The 18,816-nt window shown below is 39.9% G+C and overlaps 1 protein-coding gene across 1 annotated transcript; it reads right to left on the bottom strand.

Moving 5' to 3' along the window:
- Positions 1-970: 970 nt before the first annotated feature.
- Positions 971-2,461, bottom strand: sstr1a (somatostatin receptor 1a). The gene has a single exon (XM_035389231.1). The coding sequence runs from the start codon at positions 2,233-2,235 to the stop codon at positions 1,132-1,134; it is 1,104 nt and encodes a 367-aa protein (XP_035245122.1). The 5' UTR covers positions 2,236-2,461; the 3' UTR covers positions 971-1,131.
- Between the last annotated feature and the right edge of the window lie 16,355 nt (positions 2,462-18,816).

Genomic DNA, 18,816 nt, shown 5'->3' on the forward strand with positions numbered 1-18,816 from the left:
GTTGCCAAAGAATGTAAGGCACATTACAAGAAATAACGCAAACGAGATGCAGGTCTGTATTATTACCATTATAGTGAGGCAGTTTTCACCTGTGCGATTTTTTTAGATGAACAGTTCTGTAACACATTCACGAGACCATGATGGTGTCATTTTCCTGCGTATTAAACTGAGCAGTTAACTCTCCTTCGCCACCTCTTCCTATCACACACACGCACTCAGGAAGCACGCACTAAAGCCAAAGGATTTTACACGCTCTGATTACACCCCAAAAAACATAATTGCGTAGTTTAACAGGCACTGAAAGGTACAGTGAATACACTTTGGAACTGGTCTTGGATAATGAATGAGAGATAGACAAGTCATTTCAAGTGAATTAACCTGGCAAATGAACGCGAGAGTTTTTCCGACACTTCAGTTTTTTCATTCTTTTTTACGCTATGTTGTTCGAGGGGAGATCAGAGTTTTAGAGTCTTATTAAACAACATTTCCAGGGCACTTCAAACCAAAGTAATTTTGCAGATGGATATGAATGACGTCACTTTATATGGCACGTAAGGAAAATGTGAGACGTGTTTTTTTCACAGCTTTGTCGTATTCTGAAAGAAAAATTAATCGGCCGTTTCAACGTTAATAGCTGTGCTAAACTTCCTTCGATTTTTGTTTACTGTTATAGAAATTGTACGTTGATTTTTAACACCAATGAGGAACGAGATCTTTGTCGTGAGGCATGAGCTCACCACTGCCTGGAAAGTTGCTCCAGATTTTATGACACCATTCGCTAAGCTGGCCTACATGTTGATGAGCTGTTCATATGAACAACCCTGACCTTCTTGTTATAGTTGGAAACGAAAGTGTTATTTAAAAGAATTTTTTTACTTAATCGCACGAAGAATGGCCTTCATGTAACCCTACTACTATTATTTAAAAATTTTATTTAATAGTTTGGTAGCACTGACACATTAACACGATATTTGAAGAAAGCAAAATTTAATTACGACAATATAGACAGTCAACAGCAGGGGTGAAACAAACGAATACTGCAATAGCAATAATAATAATAAATAAAAACACTTGATGGTCACATTGATGGATTTGTTCTCAACATCATATAGACTAATTTGAAGACGTGTGCTATAGTGTTGTGGTCCTTGATGTGCAAGTGCCATTCCTATACGTGCTGTCCGACTCCATATTATCCGGTTGAAATTCATCCACGCTGTATGCACGACTTTTTAGAGCTGTGGCATAGTAATCAATTGGTTCCTCTGTCGCATTCTCCATCCAGCGGAGGCACAAAATCCTTTGAAACGAACGTTTGAAATTGTCCGAAAGAAATCCGTAAAGTATGGGATTAGCACAGCTGTTCGCGTATCCTAAAATGACAGCAAGTTGGCTGATAGTTGCGTTGTGTTGCTCCACGAAAACGTTAACGAGCTGAACGATGTGAAAAGGCATCCAACATATCACAAACACGGTCACTACCATCATCACCATCAGTGTGATTTTTCTCTCGGACTTCTTGCGCTGCTGCCAGCCCGCCTTCAAGGCAACAACTCTCAACTTCACGATAATGAGAATGTAGCACATGCAGATCGCAATGACGGGGAATAGGAACCCCATCAGAAAGGCGTAGATTACAAACACGGCCATCCACTGGCGCTCCGGCTCCGGCATCTGCATATTACAGGCAACAGAGCCGTCCGAATTTGGCGCTGTAGTGGAAAATATTATAATGGGCAAAATGACTAAAATAGAGAAGACCCATACCCCCAAGTTTACCATCTTTGCAATCGTGGGTCTTCGGTATCTGGCAGCTTTGATGGGATGCACGACAGCAATGTAACGGTCTATGCTGAGCACAGTAAGGCAATAGATACTAGTAAACATATTTATAGCATCAACACTTAGGACAAGGCGGCACAAAAGCGAACCAAACGGCCAGTGATGAAGAAGCGAAGAAGTCACCAAAAAGGGCACACTCAGCATGAGTAACTCATCCGCTATTGCCAAGTTCAAAATATAAATGTTAGTAGCCGTCTTCATTTTTGCATACCTGAAAATCACATAAATTACCATGGAGTTTCCACACAGACCGACCAAACATACTACGGTGTAAATGAAGGAGATGAGGATTGCGCTGCCGTGAGAATCGCTGTGTGTTTCGTTTCCAGATGAATTCAAAAGATAAAATCCGTCCTCAAATCCCAGATGCTTAAAGGAGTTGTTTGGCAGCATTTTCTTGTCGATCGTCGACTGTTAGTGAGTAGAAAATCAAACTTTAGGTTATCCGGTTCAGCATTATGAGACTGAGGCGCATTTCTGAACTGAAGGAGCGGCGGAGCTATCCAGAGTACGCATCCCTCCGCTTCAGTTTTTCTCTCTGCAGAGCCCTACCCGTTTCAGGACCAAGGCTAGTTACTCTCGGTTAAGCTTCTTGGGCATTAATTGTGGGTCTCAACGTCACACGTACTGAAATGACGTTGACATTGGTTTTTACCGAAACAAAACCGTCTGAAGTACATACTGTTCAACAAGAATAATTGCTCTCTTTTTCATTGGGTTATGTCTTCTTAAATGTTCTCTGTAATAGAATGTGCTCTTCTATGGAATGTTTTATAGTTTTCATTTCACAGAACATATTTATATAATCATTTTCACATATATTTCTATACTTGTAGAGCAATAATAAATAGGAAAATGGCATTCCTGAAAGGCAAGTCTGGAACATGCCTGCAATAAGTCAGTGTTACCTATTCTGCTACACATTAATATCTACAGTAAGCATGATTAGCATGCTGAAGGTCTTTGTTACTCTTGAGCAAAGTAATAAACCCGATTTACCCATAAAAATAATAGAATTATAAATATACATTTTGAATCTTTGTTCCAGTTTGTGGTCATTTATTGCAGTAAGTGCAATCTTTGGTGGGGAAAAGTGGGCTGAAACTTTTTTGGAAGCAGTATGCCTTGGGACCTATCAGACAAGGCAGGATTCAATGTTTATTCTGAATTTGCTAACTAGACAGTCATGTCTATGGTGAGTTGCCTTTCATTTTCACATATTTATACCCTTGGATATGTACTGATGAAATATGGGCAATGCATTTTGCACAAGAGTTCGACACCAGTGAAATGCAGCTTGACCCTAATATAGTAGCTTCTGTTTATTAGTACCTTAACCTCAAGAGTTCACTGCTGCCCCATGCAATAATGGTGTCAAAATATAGAAGATACTTGTTCCCATATAATGACTTAAGAGTGTTTTGGCAGGAGGCTTCCATCAGTCAGCCATTTTCACTGTTACAGGTTCTGTAAAAACCGATAGTGCTACAATGCCATTCTCACGGCAATTTGGTTGTCATATTCTCAAAGTACTCTCAGAGGTGATGTACAGGGAACCGCACTGCACTCATTCTGGCACTTGATATGATTTTATCTTCACTTTGCAGCAATCCAAGCCCTGTAACACCGTAACACCAATCGAGCTGTTGGCCTGACAGTGAATAGGGTAACATCATTGTCTCTATAGCCCCTGATCCAGGGACAGCACAACCCAGCTCGCCTGGTGAAATGCAGGCCAAAACAAAGTGGTTACTGGCACCGCTCTCCTGAATTGACATTGCAGTAATGAGGCCAGTTTATGAATACAAATGTGCGTTCACTCCTGCACTGAGTACTCAAGACCAGCCTTCATTCCTTCATAGATGTGCTATGAATAAAAAAAAAAAACAATCCCTAAACTTTATACAAAATGGTCAAACCATCCATGACATCCCAGGATGTTGTAGCAGTAACTGTCGTCTGATTGCTGACCTGTGGGAATCTGTTAAGCCCTCAGATGGTCAAAATGGCAGTTCTGATTTCACAAAGGCTGGCCAATGCCCAATCACTTTTAAAGCCATTCCCATGATCAATGCAGAATCACCCATCAGTTTTGTCAGACGCTGGCACGCATACATCATTTCAAACCTGTGCAGCTGAAGCCTTTGCACTTTTTTGCTGTGCACAGCTGAACCGTGGAGCCACTGCACAGGCGGACTGTGTAACCGACTCTGTTAATGCAGGCAGAGTTGGCCGAGAGTCGAGAGAGTCTTTGTAAATTGATGAGGTAGAAAACTACCCTCTTGGCTGAAGCCCCGCCCATTGACATAGTGATTGGGTGCTTTCAAAAATGCAATTCACTGTATTATTATCGACTTTGCTTGTGTGTGTCTAATGGATCAATGAATAGTCTACGTTGGGGAGACATAGCTCAGGAGGTAAGACCGATTGTCCGGCAGTCGGAGGGTTGCCGGTTCAAACCCCGCCCTGGGCGTGTCGAAGTGTCCTTGAGCAAGACACCTAACCCCTAACTGCTCTGGCGAATGAGAGGCATCAATTGTAAAGCACTTTGGATAAAAGCACTATATAAATGCAGTCCATTTACCATCTACACCAACGGCTCTATTCCAATGTCGCATTGACGTATATATTATCATTCAATGGCTTACAACACACGTGAGCTGGCACTTGTTGGAGAAGGGCTGCTGTAGGAGAACAACATATATTACAATTTCAGACCTATACTGGTCATTCAAATGCTGTGCTACTAGATTCAAACAAGATTTAACTTCTAGTTTAAATTGAATATAAAATTGTCTCGGGTACCACTGTGCTGGTAATATCTAACTGCCAATTAGTCTACACATCATCCTCTTGGATTCCTGGGTGCTGACGTTACCAGCATGGACAGGATTTTGGGCTGGGTGGAGAGGTGCAAACAAAGGGATCAGCCAGAGACACCAATTCAGAGGCTAATTTACAGTCTTGAGGCAGAGCATAGCTTTAAATAACTTCCACCTTTTTAAAAAGTTTTTTAAAACATCAGTTGAATCCCCAAACATTCATTAAGCATTTTAAGGCTGTCTTCATAAGTCTGTCTAAGACCTGGGGCCAGGCTAGTTGGACTTCCGCGTACCTGTTTGGAATTGCTGCATCTTTTTTCATCTCCTTGTTCGAATAAAAATGGAACCCTGTGTCATGTGTTTTAATTGCAAGCGAGCAAGCATCACACAAATACCATGTTACATATCTGTCCACAATAGGGACCATAGCCATTCCATCCATCAAGATAAAGAAAAAATTCAAGTGCAGGAACCCATCCAATTTTAAAACTCCATAGCTTAAGGACACTGCAGCCACAATTGGGTTCTGGATAAATATACCAAATGTCAATTATTTTATAGAAGTGGGGTCATCTGGCAGAGGGGGTGATTTTAGGATGTTTAGTGAGTAAAACCCTTCATTTGGGAATCTTCATTTTAACCCGTAAGGAACTAAAGACAGGTGATGTTATATGACTTCCTATGCACTGTATGGGTTTGATCATGCGAAAGCCCAGTGCTATAAGGTTAAACACTCTGAGCCCTTTGGCCCTCCAGGGCAGGATCTGCCTGTGTGACATCACACTCTTTGAGCACTGACATGCAGCTGTTTGGTCAGGAAACTACAAAGGAAAGCAGTTGGATTTTCATCATTCTGCTTCAGACCTTGGCACTCAAAAAGTGTACTTTTTGGGTTGCTGCACGTTTGGATTTGCACTGCCACCTAGTGGTGAGTATAACACCAGAGATCTCTAACATGAAAATGTTTTGCACTTCGTAACTTTGTTTTGGAGATTATTTTCTTGGATCAGGTTATGAGTGGGCTGATAATTAAGAGTCCCTTTCCGAGGTAAATGTTCTTTGACTGTTTCAAGGAGCTGTTCTGTTCAATACACTCAGCTATGTACAGGGGTCTCCCTCTCGCATGGTGCCGAAGACTTTCTTCTCTTATACACAACAGCATGACATCTGTTACTTTAACCTGAAACTTCACCATACACCCATACACCCAATGCCATGCACTGGATTTTCAATTAATTTAATTTAATAATTAATAGGTAATAAAATTCAAAGTGTAAACTTAAAGGGAAACTAAAATATGCAACATACAGCTGTTATATACATAACAGTGCATATGCACATACCATGTAATTTGCTTCATTGCATTGCACAAGCTATCCAAGTGTAAACAGGTATATACTGTAACAATTGCATTAAAGCAATTCATGAATGATAACAGTGCCAGCCCAGGAACATAAACCCTGTTCCTTAACCATTATATTGTGGTGCCAATCTTGAGGATTAATCCAGTTATCTGGACCACATGGGAAACAGATAAGGCTCATAATGACCCTCCAGAGTTGGTACTCCTGGCTTACGATCACATTAGAGAATACCCAGTGGTCTTCTGCATTGTGGGCAGTCATAGGCACATGCCAAAATCCCTCTGACCTAGTAATACAAGACTGTTCACACTATAAACTAGAAAGAATGCACTCAGTAGGGTGCAGACCTCCACCGAGAAACAACAATCTCCCCTCACATGAATGTGCACAGCAAATGTCTTGGCAATCGTTATAAGAAATGTTTGGTCTGACGGTGACGCAACTGGAAAGGCCCTGGGACCACCAAAATCAATAGGTTTCACTGGCTTGGGAACATGAATGTCCACAGCAAATTTCATGGACATATGGCCATTCCTTTTCCGATATGTCAGTCATGGATGGACAGACATACAGACAGATAGGCAGACGTCATTACATAACCTCCTTGGTGGAGGTAAAAATGCAGCAAAATATAATAGACAGAAAGTGAGACACAGGAGGGGTACCTGCCACAAATCCAAAGTGCGCCAGCAAATATTCAGTACTGGAGATGCATAGCAACAGTATGCCAAAAAGAGACATTTGATAAATAAATAAATAAATAAATATGTCCATGTGACCATCCTTTTATGATCCATTCCACAATGTGCCACTGAAGAGAGATGGGCAGATCTGACTGAATAATACGTACACAGTTAACTGCGCATGTAACCGCACTGCAGCTAAATTATATTACTTGAACGTGACTGCTGCTGGCTTTCCCCTTTTGTGTTCTCCATCTACTATGGCAGCTATTAATGCACTCAGAGCTTAAAAAAATGATTAGGTAATGAGATGACAAAAGGGAGCAGAAATTAGGCCATTGTTTATTGAATTAGGCCATCGTTTATTGGCATTTCATTAATGCCTACTAAAAATAAACATGTACAAGCAGGTTCAGCAATTTCCTGGATGCAACAGAGGAATGACCAGGCCTGTATTGCACCATATATTGACTCGTATGTAATTAAAAAAATTAATCTGGTGCAGACCTAATACAGAACCCCCCCCCCAGGTCCTGGGTTGACCTCAGAGTTCAGAAAGAGCACAAACCCAGATTGAGGTACTCTCAGATTGCCTGAAGCTCCTCCAATTCTATGCAGGCAACCAAAAATGATTAGTCCTGGTTGCAAATATAATTGGGAATACAGCAAGAGTAGCATCATGCACTTCACAGTCCCCATCTTGGCACAGCAAAATGACTACAGCACAGGTAAGAGAAAACCAAAATTTCTGTGGAGAACTGGAGCAAAAGAGCTATTATCATGCAAGTCTTTTAAACTGACATACCGACCACCTCACTTGATGATAGCAGCGTGAGTGTTCGTGCTATTATAATGAAAAAGGAGTGCTTTAGGGCAAATAGATCCATTGGAAGGAATAGGTACAAAGAATGAACGGCACAGTATGAAGAGAATATAGGGGGCTTTTTTTAAGGGGCAGTGAACTTGCCCACTGCAAAGAATCCGTTTCCCTGTTGCCAGTTTTACAATCTTCGCAGGTTTAATAAAAGGCTCAATATGTACACGTCTGTCATTGTCATTTACATAGTCTCTTGGTTATCAATTAACAATCACTTCATTACAATATTGAGATACAATATATTTCACATCAAATTAGGGTTTGTTTCGGTTGATTGAATTGCATGTACCCTTAATGAGCCCTTAAGGCCTGTATTCAAACATGTGTCCTTATATTTGACTTACAAGTAAAAACAAGTGCTACACCTTCCCCATAAAAAGTCCCAAATCAGGTCTATCACAATATAAATTCATTTCAAAATTCAAATCTAATTTACTGCAGAACTAGAATAATAAGTGCACATGGAAAGAGTTTTTAATTGAAGCCATTTAATGCATGTAATTGATTGATTGATTGGTGGAGTTCAAGTTCTAAAATGTGACATATAGGATTACAGCCCAACACTGTCAAGTATTGTTGATAGCCATTTTGGATGACATATATCTAATAACCAAAGAGAACATGCGGAATTAAAATCTGAAAACTTGGAAGAGGCATTACCTTGTAATGTAAAGCAAGTTTCTCTTGTTTTATCTTCTCTTACATTTTGAATTTGCTCTGCCCAAAGGCCCAAAAAAGAGCCCAAAATCATATTGTCACAGCAGTTATGTAACTAATAGCCTGGAGCTATGCAAATTTAGAATGTTCATTCAAAGCAGTCTGCAATCTCAGCCAGAAAGGGCCGGTGTGGGTGCAGGTCTTTGTTTCAACAAAGCAGTTGCACACCTGATTCTACTAATCAAGATCTTAGGCAAAGACTCTAGTGGCTGATTATTAGAATCAGGTACATAATTGCTTGGTTGGAACAAAAGCCTGTACCCACACCAGCCCTTTCTGCTTAAGATTGAGGACCCTTGTTTGCAAGGCTCATCAAGTTTATGATGGTGGTCCTGTGTCAATAATTTGAGAAAAAGTAATATAATCTGAAATTGTCTGCATTAGAGAAATTATGTTTTCTGGGAGGAATTATTAGTTTGGCTACTCAATAACTGCACTGTGGGGCTCAATAAAAATTTTAATGTTTCTATGTGGATGTTTAACACAAGCTACACAACCTATGTTTTTGCAATTACAGATACATATGTTACAATATTCAAATGGAAACATACCTAATGAGCCTATTTGCAATCAATCAGGATTAACTAAAGAATATAAATACGAAGGATATCAGTAGCTGATGTCTTAATAAATGAACAAAACAGATACACCTACTATACAGTCAGATTGTCCATGTATATGAATGAGAAGTCCTCCGATATGAACTTTTCATGTTTTCACATTTATGTTGCTTTTTCCATTACTGTCTGCCACTGATGCATTTTGTTTGCTTGTATCACTATTCTGATGGGCTGTGCTTCTTCATGTGGCCTCTCAATTGATTTTCTATTATACGACAGGCTAAGGTCTGAAGGTCTCAAGATCCTCTCGACAGCAGCGAAGGAAATGTATTTTCATGGATAATTCACCACAATGAAAAATAGTAGGATGTAGTGGAGACAGTGTACAGTTTGCAAGTACTGGAGTAGGTGGACATAGTCTACCTTCATTAAGCATGCAAGCAAGGCACTCATTTTGTCTTTGTCTGCAATACCTGCAAATATATTTCTCAAGTGTCCTGAAGATTTGTTCAACTTCGATGTTTCTGCTTTTAAGAAACATATAAAGAGCTGAAAGAACGACCTCAACATATCCTCTCGAACCTCCTACTAACAATAGATCTGGCTTATCTTCAGCTCAAAGCACATTTTTTAAGTAACTTAAGATGAGCTGTCTCAGCCTCGTAGAGGTATATCTACAGAAATCTGGATCCTCCTTTCCAAAACTGCAGAGGTTCTTCATAAAAAACATGTACATGTAGGCTTTACGTATGCAAAAAATAAGAAAATTGCAAAGTCTGATTTATAGAACCGTTCATATTCTCACATGCACACAAGTATCTCTTTAAAAGCTGGACATCTTGCATTTGTGCATGAGCCCCGTTAGTTCCCACAATTAACCATATCGATAATGCAACACCCATTGTGAGTATTGATGTGCATAGAAATCGGCCTGCCGTTCCAATTAATTGTCAGGGAAAATGGAGAAGTCAGACAACAAAACAAAGAAGAGAAACTGCAAGGAGTACAAACTCGAGACGGTAGAGGCCAGAGGTGGAAGTTGTTTGGTGGAAGTAGTTCTGACATAACCAATAAAATACATTTTGTGGAGTGTCGCATGTCACAGGAGCCAAACAGGGCACTTATTCAAAAGTTCATACGGTTACGCTACTATAGCCAGGAATAAATGATAATTGTCGCTACTGAGTCATGACACGTGATGAGTCATTTTTCCAAATACGTTCACAAATGAATTTATCTTGCTTTTGCAGTTTTACATAGTTACAAACATTAAAGCGGGATAAATGGATTCTGGGATAAAATAGCGCTTCATTCTTCTGCGTCTGTACTATGGGACTCTATACCACCTCCCTGATAGCATTAGCGGAAACCCTGAATATAACGCATGTAAAGTGTCGCTGGTGACGTTATCATTTTTTATACAGTCTGGATGCTTAAATATGGACCCCAAAACGACATAAACAACTTACCTGTAGGCCTCGCTGTTCCTCTGACAACGGATATGACTATTAAAAGGATGTGTACTTCGAGATGAAGTGGATAGAATTGAGTGGGACGTGTCTAGAACTTTAATCCGCCATTCACTACTTTGCCATCGGAGTCGCCAGTTCCCACAGCCTCCAAAATGTGCGTTTGCATGGGTCATAGTTCGCATAAGTGTGCATGCTTTGACGTCAAGTTTTTATAGTTTTATGTTTTTATAAATCCCAAATCTGTGAAAGTGCCATGCGCTTCTTTTTTGTGCGTACACAACTTATATAAACGAGGCCCCTGGGGAGGAATTAAAATCTGCATTCAGAAAATTCACAGCCTTACCGATACAGATATATCGGATGTCATGGTGTAGTATCAAGTGTCGATGTCCTTTAATTTCCCTAATAATGCACCTGCATGGTCTGGTGAGTGTTTTCTCATGCAGTCAAACCCAGTGCCTGGGTGAGCGCTTCAGTGTTGTGTACACGGAGCTGTTCATCTCACCTCCAGACAGTCTTTCGCACCTGCCCAAATGAATAGCAGTGATTATTCTCAATGGCTGCCATGGAAATCTCAATTTCGTCACATTTTGCCAGGGGACAAAAAGGCTGGTTTGCACTCAGTTTGACAGGCCAATGCAATATTCATTCTTGGTGGGTTCCTGGAAATCAGTCGGTGACCCAGTGGCACCATCTGTGAAACACAATACCCTCTGAAAACAGCCACTGTCACCGCAGCTCGATTAGAAATGCTTCAAGCAAAGATAACATCATTGCATCTTGAGGCATAAAATCACATTTGTAACACTAGGCTGAATGAAGCTGCCATACTTATATAAATCTACAGGTACATGAAGCTAAACTGCTGCAACAGGTTTTGAAGGGTGGATTCAAAAATAATTGGGAGGTACTGATGGGGCCAAAATGACCATAAATGTCCACCACACCAGTTGGCACGTTTACACCAGGTTACTGCATTTAATGACCCAGTGCCTATGTTTGCCAGAACGCACTTGTCCATCAAACCCCCGCATCTTCCCTGTGACTTATCTAACCTGACAAATTCGAACAACGTTGGAGTGTTCAAGGCACGCCCTGCCTCTCCAAACCACAAAGAATTTGAAGTGCAATTAGGATAATGCGTCATATCAAGTTAAGACTAGACTGAGCTCAGGCACTATGGAAATTAATTTACTGATGCACCATCACCATTATGTCAAAAATGTAAATGTGATTCACAGTTACACCTTTTGAAACAAGTAGTTCTGTTTTCAATGGGCAAAAATTTGAATTTTGAATCGCACAACTAACAAAAAACTGATTTTGCAAATCAGCATATGAGCCAATGGGTATAGGATGTGCTGCATATTTAGGTGGATGTACAAAAATATACTGTATTTCTGGCAAAAACGTAGGTGCACAAATAAATGCTCAATGCCTTTCAGAAGAGATCCTTTAGCCCTGATGTCTCTAATGGGATATTCACACCCACTGAAAGCCTGCCAGATATTCATTCAGATTCTCTTTGCGCTGGAAGTGCCTTTGACTGACTTGGCTGACTGACGAACGTGCATCCTCTTCAACCAAAAACATTTTCCCGGGTTTCACTCTCTCAGAAAACAGTCGCCCTTGAAGTAGAAAAGGGATCAGACACACTGCCACTCAGCGTGGGGCTGGAACAGATGGCTGGTTTCTCACATTGGGTTTTTCATTATTCCACTCTCCCAGTATTTGGCATTGCTCCCTATGCTCTCCCTTACAAGGCTCATGTTTTAATGCTGGCTGTGTCTAGATATTAATGTCAGTTGCAAGCCAGGGGGGGAGCCAATTTTTTCCATCTTATCTCGCAGATGTCCTTTTTGGTGAGTGTTGACAGTTCAAATAAAAGTGCGGTATCATGCTGCAAAGTATCAAACACCTATACGCGAGTAAAGTCACAGCAGTTATAAAAGAAAAAGAAAATCATATTTATTCATCAAGTGAGCAGTCCAGAGAGGATTTAAACCATCTTTCTCCTTAACGTCAGTTCAAAATTACATGCAAGTTTTTTCTTCACAAAGGTGGGATTATCAAGTTAAATCTAGTGATTGCTGGACAGCAAAACTGGAAAAAATATTTAATTGTCAGCACAAGTTTAAGGACAACTGTTGCTTGAATTCAGATCTGAGTTTCAATCATGTCAAACAAGAGCCTCGTTAACTGTTGAAGAGATGAATATTCATTAGGCAGTGAAGGAGGGGAAGGGCCCTGCTGTACAGACGTTTGATTAAGTAGTATTAGGTGAAAAGTGCAAGGCAAAAGGATTTTGGAGGTGTGGAGTAGTTGTATGGTTGAGGGTGTGATATCTCCTGTTAGGTTGAGAATATGTAGGGAGAGAATCACAGGAGATGGAGAGGACACAGGAGAAGAGCCCTGCATGATTCAACAATCTACTTCAGGTGGCGTTGGCATGGAGACCAGGCTGGGACTAGCTGCTGGAGTCACTGTGGGAGTGCATAAGGCCAGGACTCGCTTTGTAGGCTGTATGGCAGTCTCTCAGCTGAATCATTTTGGACCAATTCATCTTGATCCATGTCTGGGTCACTTACAGTATAAGCCCTGCTCAGCCTGTTGACCCAAAGGGAGTGCATTATTAACAAAATCTTTGCAGGCACCCAGCATTACCTGGACCTCCAGGACCTTTCTGCATTATAATGATTGCTTCAGGACCTTAACAAATACATTGCCAATTAAAAGTATAAATAAATAAACTGATATAATATGCGACTCCTACCGAGGAACTACAAATGAGGTGACTCATTCGAGCAACACACTGGTAAAGTGCATGATATATTTCAGCATTCGTTATAGAAGCTGCTTATTATCCCATCCAAATAAACAAATGAGAAAAATAGTGTTACTTTGCCCCTCCCATGCATATTGCACTGTGTTAAGCTCCTTCATGAGACTGAAAGCTTTTACGTAAAATAAAAAGTTTTCTGCTAAAACAGTAGATACACAAGAAAAGTAATTAGGTAGTAGGACGGAGTGTAGCACAGTGGGTAAGGAACTAGACTTGTAACCGAAAGGTCGCAGGTTCGATTCCCGGGTAAGGACACTGCCGTTGTACCCTTGAGCAAGGTACTTAACCTGCATTGCTTCAGCATATATCCAGCTGTATAAATGGATACAATGTAAAAAAATGCTTTGTAAAAAAAGTTCTGTAAGTCGCTCTGGATAAGAGCGTCTGCTAAATGCCTGTAATGTAATGTAATGTAATTATTTGCTGGTCACATATTTGTTTGGTTGGCTTGTTGTTTGGCAGCCACCTTTATCTTTGGTGACTAAAATTTTGTAAAATAAGGAAATAAGTTTTAAAATGCCAAATCTCAAAGGATGAAATTAGTGAAGTGACATGTTTATGAACGCTCTTTCCAGAAGCTGAGGTTTGAAATATAAGTCTAGAAAACAGGACAATTTTTCAGAGAGGAGACATATGTTAATCATTGTGAAGGCAAGTAAGTACATAACACAATATAATATCACAATAACACAATATAAAATACAACTGCTTAAAAACCAATTGTAAAAAATATTAATTCCCAATTTGCAATCACTCTGAAACCATAACCAAGAACCATTATTGGCTTTCAGTACAGTTAATAATTCTGTATTTTTTAAATTATATCCAGCCACAGCACAGCTTAAGCTTCAATTGACAAGTATACATTTTTTATTTAAGTATTATTATATTAATTATTGTAATAAATAGAATTTGTATTTTATTGTTCTCCAAGCACAGATTCCATAGTGCTTTACGTTGATGGAGGGAGCTGGCTTGAGTATGTGAGTGCATTATCCTTTTCTATTCATAGCACTAAAGGTTTTGTGTCTATTCTGCTTTTAATGAGCTGATGAACTCAAAAACCTTTGCCTGGATATCTTATGCAGCAGAGCACCCATACGTGGGGGAAAATCCACCATTTTGTTTATGTCAGACTTTTTTCAGATCTTTTCTTTCAGAAGCAGACAGAGGCTGAAGAAGGTTTTGAACATCCACTTTCCTGAAAAAAATGAGAGCTTCATTTAACATGTGAAATTAAATGATCTCCAAGTTATGTTTTTTTGTCCCTTCTTGAGTATAAGTTGAAATGTATTGAAAGAACATGGATTGAGTAAGTCAAGTGAAAGCTGCTACTACTAAAATAACTGGACTTTAACCCAGCAACTTGCTATTCCTTGCATTCCTATTACTGAACCTACAAGTAGTTATTTTACAGACCTATGTTGAAACATGATTTCACTAATTCTATCACATTCCACAGTTGTTCTGGGCTGCGGAGCATCAGATGGGAACCCCAAATTTCACTTCATCCTGTGCAAGATGTCAGGCTGATGCAAGATATGATTTACACCCTGAGGCATGGTTTTCATTGGGTCCCCAGGCTCATTAGAATTCAATAACTTTACCTTCGCTTTTTCATGATGACCTTTAAAAATGGCGACCCCATGGTAATGTCTTCACTGGGAAAATAATTGCAAGCAGGTAAACTCAAGCATTCAGGTTGTATATCCACTAAAGTCATGCATGTTTTAAAAAAAATATATAATACCAAAGTCACAAATTATATTACCTAAGAAAATGGAACAGGACACCTTACACGTTACTGTATGGTCTATTTGGCTAACAGGAGTGAGTGGATATTGATCATTGAAGCATATCAAACTAGAGTATAAAGTGAAATTTTTTCATTGAAAATCAGGTCATGGGTCATGGTACTAATGGAGCGGGTCATCAGTCAGAACCAGCCAAAGCCATTAAATTTTAAAAAAAGTCACAGTAGTCTTTTGGCATGCTGGGCAAGGCGTTTTTAAATGTGTAAGGTCTGAAATGGCAATTATGCCCTTGGGGACAAGCATGTAATTTAGTTTAAAGAACAAAAAGCTATAACTTTTTGGAAGGTGTTACTGAGGAACTGGGGCCCCAATCAACACATTTTGTGTGTTGATCTCCTAATCAGCCCTGCTTACACAAGGTTGTTACCGTAACATCAAAAAATTACCATTTTGCGTTAATTTATATTTAGAACAACACAAAGCTATATAAATACACTACATATGCTACATGGCACCGTAAGTAACATAGCATTGATGTGTATTACTAGATCAGTGGCAATTTTACATTGGATTCCCATATGGAATACTGCTGCTTAGGGTTTTTTTTAAAAATTATTTCATATAAGTTAGGACTCGTATCAGATAAATTCAACTGCAGTATGAAGAAATCTGGGAGTCGAGCCATTGTCATCATTTTGATTTTAGTAACTGCAATTTCAGCAGCCATGTAGTGTAGTAACCTGCCATTATACCCTTGGCCATGTTACAGAAAAATACTACTGAGCCCTAGGAATTAAATTAAAAATAAATTATGACATTACATAAGGAAATGTACCAGGATCATGCCATCCTGGAACTTGAATTGCTACTGCCTTGAATTAACTGTTTTTAACATGCTGTCCTAGTGACTGAAGATGATATGGCCATGTATTATAATTTGCCCTGAGATGTTACTCTGAGACAGTAACTGTGATGGCTTGCTTATTTGGTTTTCACCAACACCATAAAATGGACATAAAACCAACAATAGTCAGCCAGCAATGCTTCTCCAGGTTTCCAGGCTTTACTGTGATTTCTTTGAAAGCCTGTGAATACTTTGTGAAATGACTAATGTTACCATTATAGAGCTAGCTTCACAATATCAGACTATTTTTAATGATGAATCTGGCCCTTTGCCTCTTTCTCACATCAGTGAATTGAATCATCGTATAGAGCTCAACCTGAAATACCATTATTATTATTATTATTATTATTGTGCCTTGCATTTACATAGCACTCTTTCTCACACTCAAAGTGCTCACCACTCATTAGCTGAGGTGGAGAGGGAGAGAGATTTTAAGCCAATTAAACCAAGGGATGATTAGGTGGCAGGTTGAGTGAGCCAGATTAGCCAGAGCCTTGTCTGAATCAGCACACTTGCCAACTGTTGAGTATAATTATTGAGTACACTGGATGAAAAGTTAAGTGGCAAAATTTTCACTAAATGTAGTGTACTTACAACCCCAGGATGATTCACCTATTTCCAGGGTTTCACTGGTTATGTTCAGCAATATACTTCTGCAGAAGTAAATTACCATTTTGATTCGATTTATTTGGCATGCATTTTCACTTTAAAAATGAGACGGAACTTTTCTGACATTTTCCTTCAACTACAACACTTGAGCATGGCTGCAAAAGGTTGGAATGTCTAACGAGACTTCCTCAGGGTGGTTGGAAAATAGTATGGAGGATTTTTTTTCATATACTGTCCATTGCATGCTGAAAAAAATGCAGTACACAGTAGGCACTATGCTTAGTGGATAGTACATACTTTGAGAACACTATAGCTAGATGGCTAATTCAGACACAGGCCAGGACAACAGGGAACCCCTACTCTGTGTGATAAGTGTTATTGAATTTTTAATGACCACAGTTACCCAGGACCATAGTTTAAGGTCTCATTGGAAAGATGGCATCTCCTACAGCACAGTGTCCCCATCACTAGATTGGGGTTCATTGACTGGAAAAAACAATTACAGCAGCAGCTGTTTCTTCCAGCTTGGCTTCAGGAATTTGGCAGGGTATCTGGTAGTACAGTTGCTGACAAACTAGCCATTCCTTCCAAAATGGTGAGTGGTGCTGGGCTTCATATTTGGATAAAACAAATTTGCTGCTTGTGAAAATAGGTTGCTGCTGAAAATGATCCAGGTTGACTAGTAAGAGGTACTCTTCACTTGCAAATGACACCAAGAGCACACAGACCAGACCCAGCCTTTGAAAAGCTGGGCGTTATTGTGAAAAAGGTTCCATCACAGGTTTCTTGTCCAGTTTCTATAATTACACTTCTTTATGAAATGGCTTGCAAAACTACATGTACATGCTTTGTTTCTGAGCTGCTGGCATAAATGATCTATTGTAGTTTAGGGCCACAACCGTGGATGGGCCATGCAATCCTGGTTTTAAAGGGGTTTTTTTGCATTCAGAGGGAGCAAATAGCTTTTTTTCAATGTTCCCCGGCCTGTGATTGGCTTCAAATTACCCTCCACCCCCCAAACCCCAGCCCCCCCCCCCCCATTCGCAATTGCTTGCCCCCCGTGCCTTCTTTGTTCGGGCCAGCAAAATTCTACAGCAGCTTTGGTTTCAGTTACAACTTCTGCAACTTTCCCTCAGAATAGAAACTGTCGGTAATTATTTTTTTCAAGGATGATCTACAGTACGGTGCATAACTCGCCAATAATGTATGATGGACAAATGGTCTCCTCAGTGTTGTGAAAAGTGTACTATATCTGTCAATTTTACTGTGGCTCATAGCTTCTCTGCGTCTATAATAGCCGCTTTATAGCAGCAGACTGGGTGTGAATTATGCCGCAGCAGAGCTAGCAGAATGATGTGCTTGTCATGGGAAATTTGCTCTGTCCCATCACAGATTTGTCATGGAGGCATAGCGTCTTCTATAACCTGTATTTTTGCTCATCCTGTGGCTATTCACTTGGAAAGGACAAGTGACTGGCTCTGATATAAGAAATGTTTGATAAGAGGGCATCAATGAGGCGAAGGTTCAACAAAGAAGTTATCAACCACTTCTCATGTTATTCATATTCACTATACTGTAGTTCTTACAGTTTGAGATAAAACACACACACACACACACAAGCTCACACACAGAAACACACACACACACACAGAAAATCCATGCTCTTGAAATTAATTGTATATTAAACTAGAATATGGAACTCAGTAGAATACATACCTCCACCAACACTATGTAATTGTCAAGATATTCACTAAAAGATAATCATTTCTACCATGCTGTTCACATCAGGAAATAAACACCTCTGGGCAAATCAACACTATATTTGTTGAGTGGCCTGAAATTAGTTCTCCAGCACCCCCCTGCTGATAGGCATGGTGTTATGTGAATCCATTCAGAAGATGCATGCCTACTTGTGAGAAGCCACGCCCACTGCCACACCCCGCTCAGGGAAATCAGTATAAAAATTAATCACTTCTTCTTTATCTCATGATCAACATTTTTAAGTTTTGTGGTATTATGTGAATCTGTTTGAAAGCTCTATGCTTTTTTGTGAAAAGCCACAGCCACTATCACACCCTTCCTTGTCCCATGACCAAGCTTTCAACAAAGTTTTACTGTATGCAAATCCATCCATAACTTTCGTAGATATTCTGCGACCATAGGTAGACAAACAGACGGAGGCGGAACAGGGCGAAAACATGACCCCTGTACACTCTGTAGGCGGAGGCAATTAAGAAGAAAAAATTGCAGCGTCTATTTTTTGAAATCTTTCTCAAGCCTCCTAACACAATTCAGTACCTCCACCAACGTGTTGCTAAGTTTATATCAGTGAATAGTTTATAACCTTTAGCAATGTAATAATTAAGGATA

This window comes from Anguilla anguilla, chromosome 1, assembly GCF_013347855.1.
Source record: "Anguilla anguilla isolate fAngAng1 chromosome 1, fAngAng1.pri, whole genome shotgun sequence".
NCBI lineage: Eukaryota > Metazoa > Chordata > Actinopteri > Anguilliformes > Anguillidae > Anguilla > Anguilla anguilla.

What these genes read in the sequence shown, in the direction of transcription:
- sstr1a (XM_035389231.1), bottom strand. Translation starts at nt 2,235, where the DNA reads ATGCTGCCAAACAACTCCTTTAAGCATCTGGGATTTGAGGACGGATTT.